At 44.0% G+C, this 9,535-nt stretch overlaps 1 protein-coding gene across 1 annotated transcript; it reads left to right on the top strand.

Annotated features, from left to right (window-relative positions):
* Positions 1 to 2,571: 2,571 nt before the first annotated feature.
* Positions 2,572 to 9,215, top strand: LOC125750858 (vascular endothelial growth factor C-like). Its single transcript, XM_049029173.1, has 7 exons — positions 2,572 to 3,005; positions 5,636 to 5,840; positions 6,795 to 6,985; positions 7,077 to 7,216; positions 7,751 to 7,848; positions 8,033 to 8,366; positions 8,614 to 9,215. Exons 1-7 carry the CDS (start codon positions 2,754 to 2,756, stop codon positions 8,711 to 8,713), a joined length of 1,320 nt encoding a protein of 439 aa, XP_048885130.1. The 5' UTR covers positions 2,572 to 2,753; the 3' UTR covers positions 8,714 to 9,215.
* Positions 9,216 to 9,535: the final 320 nt, after the last annotated feature.

Below are 9,535 nucleotides of genomic sequence, written 5' to 3' on the forward strand. Positions count from 1 at the left end.
GCTTTTCTGGAGAAAAGAGGGTCGTGTCTATGAGGAAAACCCGTGCGGTGAACAGCAGTTCAGAGTAGCTCAGGGTATCAGTGTCTGCGCCGCTCAACATAAGAAGGACTCTTAAGACAAACGGTAGCTTTATTTGGAGGTTTTCACATAGGCTGTTAGTACATTAAGGACAGAGAAGTGTGTATCGGGCTTTGAGGAACTTCTGAAAAGGACCTTCCTCTGAGACCCAGTTCTGAAGTTGCACAATCTTCAGACCCCTTTTTACCAAAAGTGCTCCAAACATTTCACATTTATTTTCAAGTTCTCTTTTTTGGAGGTTGAACACCAAGAAAACACTGCAGGGATACACACAGGAATAAAAGATTAAAATTGGGTGACGGCAGCTTGCCCATTGTCACCTGTAAGCATAACGCTTATTAAACCACTTTATTATATTATCCTTTATATTTGAGTTCTGTATTAATTGGTGTAAAGCTTCTTAAAATCATTCTGTGTCACTGACTAATGCCAGAAATGAAAGATTTATTTGCGTTAGCATACACATTCTCAGGAACCGGGAGGACCTAAAATATCATGCTGCTACGTGTAGTTCAATGTGTGTGACACAAGAGGGCAGGATAAAACAATTTTTAGCTTCACCTGTTTCAGTTCCCTGTTTTTGGTCTCTTTTAGTTACAGGAGATCACAAGGCATCATTTCTAATTGGTTTCCAGTACTTATTTGTGACAAATTGTTGCATTGCGTCTCCTTATTTTACTTTCTTGGGGTGTAGGCAGGACTGGTGGCTTCACCTTCCGAGGTGAAGCCTGGAGCAGGTGTAGAAAACATAAATCTCGCCACATTTACATTTCACATGAAGCATGACAAGCATAATAACTGGACTGAATCCAGTACAACAGTGTTTTTGCTCCATCCTAGCTTCCACTTAGGAACAACATGGATTGTTTATGAGGGAGAAAAAACGTGGAATGTTTGGGTTCTTCGAGGACCGGAGTACGAAACACTGCAGTAGAGGGTCTTGGTGAGCCTGGCCCTGAAAGAAGTTGTACGCAAACCAAGGGCAAAATTGTGTTTAACCCAGAACTAAAACTGTAATCAGGTGAAGAATGTAATCCATTTAAGAACTCTTAAATTTTCATCAAATCAAGTCCAAAGATTTTTTTTTTTAACTGAGTTTTGAAAACTTGCTCTTCAGTTTAGAGAAACAAATTCACTTAAGTATTCCTCAGAGGAAACACAGGGAGAACATTCGGAGATACCTTTTTAGGAACTGGAAAGCTCTGGGTGTCTGTGACTAGGTCCCCCCCCCCCCCCCGCCCCCCCATGGAATCACACAGTTCCCTGGAATTTTTTTAAGAAGATGAAAGGCTAGCAGTGTCACCCCATGAGTACTTTCATGCGACACAGCCTCAAGCTGTCCCCGTAAACATTAAATCTGTCCAGCTTTCAGTGTTTCTATTTGCAGGATTGTTATTCCATTTTCAAGGTGCGCTTCCCTGTGAGGTCTAGATCTCCATATAAAAAAAAACTCAACTTATTCTGGCTAGTAAACAAACAAACACCATCACATGACATCACTGACAGCACAGAGAGATGTTCCAGCGGAATGTAAAGCCAAGTGATTGTGGCAAGTCCAGAAGAAAGGAATTCTTTAAGGTAACAGGGCTGCTGGTAGGTATCTTTATGTCAGCCGGCATCCAAAGCACCTAAAAGCATGAAGAGTAATAGGAAACAGATTAGTGATAGGACTTGGTAAATTACTGGAAACTCTTCTAACTGCCTGTCATTCATTTGCACATATTATTATTATTATTATTAGTAGTAGTAGTAGTAGTAGTAGTAGTAGTAGTAGTAGTAGTAGTAGTAGTATAGTATTATTGTTATTGTTATTATTATTATCTTTGTACTATGTGTCCTGCCTTTGCATTTTGTCTTTTTGGCACTAAATGCATGCGGAATTTCTCAATGGGATCAATAAAGCTAATCTTAATCCTAAATGCGAAACACGATCCTGTGTTTCTCTGCCTGCCATATGAAATTTGGTTCTCATGAACCACACTTGGTTCCTCTGCCTTAGGAGAAACTGGTTCCTGTGTCGGCCCACAGAATCATGAGAAACAGGCTGCAGGGCCTCCACTTGGTAAGTTATGTTATACTTTTCAGATTCTAACATCCTGATATGCTGAACAAAGTGTGTAGTGTATTCAAAACTGGTTTGGCTGCTGATCCGTATCAACATAGAGGTGTTTAGAAAAATCAAACCAGAGACGACATTTCCGTAACTGTGGTTAATTTGTGTAACAGGGCTTGTCCTTTGTATCTGTCAGTGATAAAGGAGAATAAGTCGACCTTACAGAAGTCGAAACCTCAGTTCGCCCGGCCCCTTAACATGGAAAAAGTGAAGTCGTCCATCTCCCAGATGGCTGACCCGCCCTTGTGTTCTGATTTACACAATCTTGTGCACATAATCACACGCCGTTTTAGACCCCAGTGAATGCTCCTCCCACATTTCTGTGTGAAAGAGGGAGGCTAACTATGCAGAGAGAGAGAGAGAGAGAGAGAGAGAGAGGGGCCAAGGTTCTGTCACAGATTTGAGACTCTAACACACCACTGAGGACTAGTGGAGGCCACTATGACACCTGCTATGGAATGATCCAGAAAGATCTAGCCAGCAAAACCTAATTCCCACCAAGAGATCCCGAGAAAGATGAGGTGAGGTGGTGACAAAAGAATCCTGATTGTTTTTAATCTTTATGAGACGGAAGGAATTTAAAAGACCTCCTGCTAAGAATGCTGGGGTTAGAGAGCAGGCTAAGGTCCTTCTCCAATCCAAACTCAGCCTCAGTACGTGGCGAGTCAGCCACGGCGCTATGAGCAGGGTGGCCTCAAGACATCGACGCTCCATGCAGACGTTCTCCTTCACTCTCTGGATCCTAAATGCTTTGATTCTCAGTCATGGGAGTGACTTCCGAGCAGATGAACGCAAAGGTTTGCAGCTTCCAGAGGTAAGAACCCCCCCAGCAGCAAACAGCTGTCACTCCCCAGCACATGCTTGTCATTAAAGAGGATGCTTGCGCTTGGGCAACTCCCAGGCTGGGTTACGACAAGTTCCGCTGCTTAATTATTAATCTCATTTCTTTTGAAGTTCATTAGCCTGAAAGTTTGCATCGCATCTAACCTCCTGGGCTTGATAGTTAGGTTTCATGATGCGTGAATACCAGGAATTTTATAGGGATATGTGGGCGTGCACATGTATATTCATGTCAATGTTTATTTTAAAATTTTTTTGGAATGGAGGGTGTAACTTGCTTAAAGAAAACAGTGAACATGTCCTGGGAAGATCATAGGGAGCCCACAGTCTCTTAGCAAGCTGTCCTCCTTTAGTCCATCTCGTCAGGTTCTTCTTGAAACTTTATCCCGACTTTACCCCCTTCCCATTCACCCAGCCTTTTCTTCACTTGCCAGCAGAACCTTCATACCTGACCCTCACCTGACCGCTTATTTCTGCAGCCTCGTGTGATTCGAGGTTACCTAAAAGGGCTTGGATGCAGGGTATGAAATTCCATGACATCCTCGGCAGACAGGCTCATCCAGTGTGCGGCATAGATGCTGATATCTCTAGGGCAGGAGAAATCGTGTTTTGAGCGGGACAGCTGAGGAATTAACGTAAAAATCTCATGGTTTTGGGCGGAGAAGGCAGTGGAGTTTAGTCTCAATGAGATGAAGAGTGAGGCTGCCATGCATTGGACAACAGTAGATCATATAACTGAGCAACCAATGGCTGTCCGGGGTTATCTTTATGGGTGTCACCCAGCCGCCCATCTCCCATTGCATCAGCAGCCCTGCCTGTCACATCCTGCTCAGTTAATGCGGATTATGTCCAAACAGGCTACCATCCGCCTGTCGGAACTCAGACACCACAACGCAGGACTACAAGCAAGTGGCGTCGGCTGCAGAGCTCCCACTTTAGATTGTCTGGGCTTGATAAACAGATCCTTCTGGCACCGATGGGGGACTGTACGTGTCAGCCCACCCTCAGACCAAAACACGAGCTTCACTAACCTGCTGCAGATAACCCACAGCGCAGGAACAGGAGACAGCTCTTTCTGACAGCTGCCACCGATTTTGCCTGTAACTTTGTCCCACTTGCGAACATAAGAGAGTTTCACAGACTGATGCACCAGTGTTTCATTTTCTGAAATGTTTCTGGCACTGGGTACAGGAAGTAGGAGGCCATTACCCATACTCCTATAGGGGGGGTAGACTGGTGGAGTAGGATGGGTGGTCTGGGGGGGGGGGGGGGGGCGGTACAGTAAGATTGATTAATACTGACGTAACCGCATGGCATAGAGCCCACTGCTGAAGAAGTCAGAGTAAGGATAAGGAGTTCAGCTTCCTGGAACATCTGGGAGACCTGCAATTTTAGAGCAGTTTTCAGATTTTGTTTCAACCTTCTCATTTATGCTTTACCCTTATTTTTTTCCTTATTGTGTTAAGAGCTCCTGATGCAACCTAACGAAATCCCCTTTTTCAGAGAATCAGGACCACTGGTTACAATTTACACAGTATATTAACTGGACCACAAATGCATCCATCCATTTACAATAGGGGGTGTCTGATAGAGGGTCACAAGCAGCACAGGACACAAGGCGGGGGACACCCTGGACAGCGTGGCAGTCTATCTCAGAGCACATACTCATGCTTCATTCGGGCCCTGAATTAAGAACGCCCAGCTTACGTACAACTCATACTTTTATGTAGACTCCCATAAAGCTTGTCATATAAAAAATCTGTGTTAAACACAATGGTTTGTAATAATGAATGAATGCAGTACTGTGTGATGCTCCTGAAAACACTGCATGGCTTCACTGGTTCATTAGCTTGAAGTGCAGTACAGTACTATGTTTACATTTACTTTCACTGTATAATAATAATAATAATAATAATAAATCTGGGCTTAAATTATAATAATAATCGTTATTATTATTATTATTATTATTATTATTATTATTATGCGATGGGCTGGCCCCCCATCCTGGGTTGTTCCTTGCCTCGTGCCCATTGCTTCCGGGACAGGCTCCGGACCCCCCGCGACCCAGTAGGATAAGCGGTTTGGAAAATGGATGGATGGATGGATTATTATTATTGTTATTATTATTATTATTATTATTATTATTATTATTATTATTATGCGATGGGCTGGCCCCCCATCCTGGGTTGTTCCCTGCCTTGTGCCCATTGCTTCCGGGACTGGCTCCGGACCCCCCGCGACCCAGTAGGATAAGCGGTTTGGAAAATGGATGGATGGATGGATGGATGGATGGATTATTATTATTGTTATTATTTTGTACTGCATTTATTTTTCTGACTTGCATACAAATTCGACTTCGGGAACGGATCTCGTTCATAACCTGGGCACTGCCTGTACCAGGGTTTTGGGCTTGGAGTCTGGGAATATGGGGAGAACATGCCGCTCAACTCAAAGTGAGTAGGAATAAGAGCCAGAACTCTGTGAAGCTCTGAAGGTTTAGTGCTACCCACTGATTCAATTCTACGGCAAAACCCCCAAATAGACACCCAGACACAGCCGCTCAGTAAATCCAAGCTTACTGGTAGATCTTCCGCCTCCCACCAGACCCAGAGCAGCAGCAGGCAAAGGTGGCTGGAGGGGGTGTCAACCGTGGATGAGCTGCTGGAGCTGCTGTACCCTGAATACACCCTGGCGCAGCGCTGCCTCAAGAGGATGGTGCAGGGAATGCCCGCTCTCCCACTGTACGAGGAGGAGACCGGCAGGTTTCCCCGTGAGGCATCCGAGCCTCATGCTGTCGAAGCCATCAAGGGTAAGGGGGCGACAGACAAATTACACATCAGAACTAGATGTGTACTTGCGCAGACGATCAGTACTTCATTGCCTGAATGTTCTCCAGGGGCCCTTCCCAAGCATTTTTAATGCATCTTCAGATGCAAGGCCAGATGCCAATAACCTCTTAATTCAAGCCGGCTGTTCATTCATCGCAGTTTTTACACAGGCGCTTCTCCTCAGGCAAGATTACATTTGATGAGTTAAACAAATAGCATATATGAATAAATCAGACAACTTTCAAGATGGAAGGACGGCATCCTGGGGTGTGTCGGCTGTGAGCATGGGTGGCCTTGTGAGCTGTTTGCTTAGCTAATATCATGGGGGGGGGACAAGATAAGGTGATAAGATACAGTCCTCATATGGCCAGCAGACCCCAGAGCAGAAATACGGCAGTAGAGATAAAATATCGTCCTGCATGACCACCGGTCACAGCGCCTGGGACTCTCCCGCACTCTCTGGTGGTCAAGTATCCTTTTAATGAACGACTTTGTCTTTTTTAATTAAGAAGAAGGCTGCAAAAGATGTAAAGAAATTATTATGGCTGCTCATCTTAAAGTGTAATTTGTACCATATTTATATATGTGTGTTTATGTATGTATAAAAATATGTGTACATGTATTTTCAATTGCAGCAGCAGATATTTCCTCTTTTCATTGTCAATTTCAACTTCATTAACAAATTAAAGTTACGATTTTGCATTTCAGTTGCTTTTTCAATCACTCTATGAGCAGAAAACAACCAACAAAATAGCGATTACTCCCATCGTTATTACAGTTAATTATTTTTATTTCAATTATGTTTTAAACCCAATTCAATATTTTGGCTGGAGCAAATTAAGTGCTTTTGCCAGAAGGTACAACAACTGACGCACGTTGGCTGGTGGGGAATGCTGCCCGCTGCCTCAATCTGTCACTCTGCTCTCGGTTGACAGCGATCGTGAAGGAGATCGAGCTGACGGCCTGCCAGCCACGTGAGGTGTGCGTGGAGGTGGCAAAGGAGTATGCGGAGAGCACCAGTAACTTCTTCGTGCCACGCTGTGTCTCCGTACATCGCTGCGGGGGCTGCTGTTACAATGAGGGCCAGGAGTGCATCAACAGCAGCTACACCCTAGTGGAGAAGACAGTAAGAATTTGTGACTAGCCTGTTCCCTGGCCAAGCCGTAGGGGCGGGAACATGTGTAATTGTGTCCCACCCTCCGCCCGCTGTCACTCAGGTGTTGGAGTTGGTCCCGGTGCAGAACGACAAATCAATCATCAAAACGACATTCGTCAACCACACGTCTTGCGAGTGTCAGCCAAAGAGCCCGTTACACACCATCAGCAGAAGGGCCACGGCCAACAACCTGCTGTCCCGGTGAGTAAGGTGCTGTTTTCAGACACGGGCACATAAATGACCATTTATGTTATCCTTGGAGCAGTATCATAGTAACACTTAAAGCTCTCATTTATCATGCACTACAGATACCTTAAAAATTCCAGAATTAATAAAGCATTATAACATCGTCACAAGGCATTATAGTGTTGATTATAATGCTTCATTAGCTCCAGTGAAGCTCTAATCCATAATGCACTATAGATACCTTCCTAATGCATTGCGATGGTCAGTATAAGAATTAAGGATGCTGTGTACTGCATTATGAAGGTATCAATAGTGCATTATAGATCAGAGATTCATAATCATAATTTTTATTAATCTAAAACGGGAGGTGGGGGGGGGGGGGGGCTGCTGTAGATTACTCCTCTCACTCATCCAGCTCATCACTGCTTGAATGCTGAGGTCCTTACGACTTTCAACCATAGTCCCAAATAATAAATGAAGAGCCAAGATGGAAGGAAATGCTGCCTGTACCACAGGTCTCAGCCTGCACACATTCTCCCCCATGTCCAGATGTTCCCCTCCAGATGTTCCCTGCAGTCTTGGACTGGTGTGGAACCCCACTGAGTGCAAATGCATGCACTTGAGTCCCCTCTCTGCCAGGGAGATGGGTAAGCCAGATCTTAATATACATGCCATGTCACGACACTGTTTGAAGGTATGAACCCTGTAAAACCTCATGCTAAATGCTTTTGCAATCAACAGCAACACACAATCAATCAACACACAATTACACCTATCATATAATTATAATACATGTAATTATTACAATAATTAAATCTTCTGAACGCCAAGCACCCCTGGACACAGCCCTGCTGACCCTCTGCGGCCCAAACCGGACTCTGAACAGACAGTGCGAGTGCGAGTGCCGGAACGGGTTGACGCAGGCCAGCTGCGGACCACGTCGCATGCTTGACGAGGAATCCTGCAAGTGTGCCTGCAGGGCACCTCCCCCGACTGAGCCATGTCCCCCAAACCAGCACTGGAACCGGGAGACGTGCAGCTGCGTCTGTCAGGCTAACTGCACCTTTGGCTACTCACCCGTCCCAGAAAAGTGCCACTGCAAGTGTAGGAACAGCCCACGCATCTGCCGCTTGATGGGAATGACCTTCAGACCAGAAAACTGCAGGTGAGTGCCAAGCCGTGACCACGTTGGTCCTTAACCCACATGAACCTCAACCTGAGGCCTATCCTCGGGGAATAAAGGGATTTTCTTAGCATGCGTTCCAAGACATCCTCCAAGAGAACCTAATCCATCTAAAGTAAGCAAGCTTATTCGAAATCGATTCCAAACCGCTGTTCTGTGGAACTCAGCATTACTTTATGCCAGTAAATGTGTTCTAAGACTAACCAGATTCATTCCTTTTCCCTGTCAGCTGTCAACAACGGCAAAAGAAAACGTCATACCGTGAAGATGGAAAGCAGAAGTTTAGCATGTCTTCCCTGGGCAAACATAAACTCAATGGACCAGTGTAATGGAGTTAAAAAAAACCTGTAAAAAAAATGCAATACAAACAGACAAGCTGACCAGCACCTGCCTTCCAAGCAGGCGTGCTACCTTTGGAGAACACATCCAGATAATATTACAAAGCCGGAGGGCTTAATGACTGCTACTATCATGTTTAATATGGTTCAAATGAATAATTACAGATTTGTCAGAGTTTCATTTACTTAAAGTTTTAACTTTTAGTGAAACAGCAATGCGACTATTCCGTGAAATTATTTTACATGGATATTTGTATGTTTTTTACTACTTGAAGACTGAAAGGTATTGTTAAAAAAAACTTTAACTTGTACCTAATAACATTATGTTTTAGTTTTAATGGTAAAAGTTGAAATTAATATTTATTTATGTTTCTATGGCTAGTTTTCTACCCAGTACATAAACACGTAGCTGCAAAAATCTAAGGTCAATAAAAACAGAAAATAAAAAAAACAAAGGATTGTGGATATTAAACTATACCTCTCGGTGCTGAAACGGTTTGTTGATGCGATGTTGATATCACATTACAGAGAAACAAAGAAACATTACACAAACAAAAAGTTACACATTGTGTACACGCAAGAAGATTTGACACAACTAACTTGGATATAGCAGTTTTAGTATTAATGTCTTAAATAGTTTCTAAATTATGTATAATGGAAGATTTTTTTCAGTTTTGTGCTGCATTAGTTTATTTACGTACCATAGATATCACAGACAAATGTTCTGTTGTTGGGGTCACAGGGAGTTCAACGGCTATCGCTGGATACACAGGGCAGAAGGCAGGGGATATTGACCAGGGGCAGGACTCAAAC

The sequence above is a fragment of the Brienomyrus brachyistius genome, chromosome 10 (genome assembly GCF_023856365.1).
Source record: "Brienomyrus brachyistius isolate T26 chromosome 10, BBRACH_0.4, whole genome shotgun sequence".
In the NCBI taxonomy this organism is placed as follows: Eukaryota; Metazoa; Chordata; class Actinopteri; order Osteoglossiformes; family Mormyridae; genus Brienomyrus; species Brienomyrus brachyistius.

What these genes read in the sequence shown, in the direction of transcription:
- LOC125750858 (XM_049029173.1), top strand. Translation starts at nt 2,754, where the DNA reads ATGAGACGGAAGGAATTTAAAAGACCTCCTGCTAAGAATGCTGGGGTT. An exon ending in AAGGTTTGCAGCTTCCAGAG is followed by an intron (nt 3,006 to 5,635) that starts GTAAGAACCCCC and finishes GCCTCCCACCAG; the next exon opens with ACCCAGAGCAGCAGCAGGCA. An exon ending in TTCAGACCAGAAAACTGCAG is followed by an intron (nt 8,367 to 8,613) that starts GTGAGTGCCAAG and finishes TTTCCCTGTCAG; the next exon opens with CTGTCAACAACGGCAAAAGA.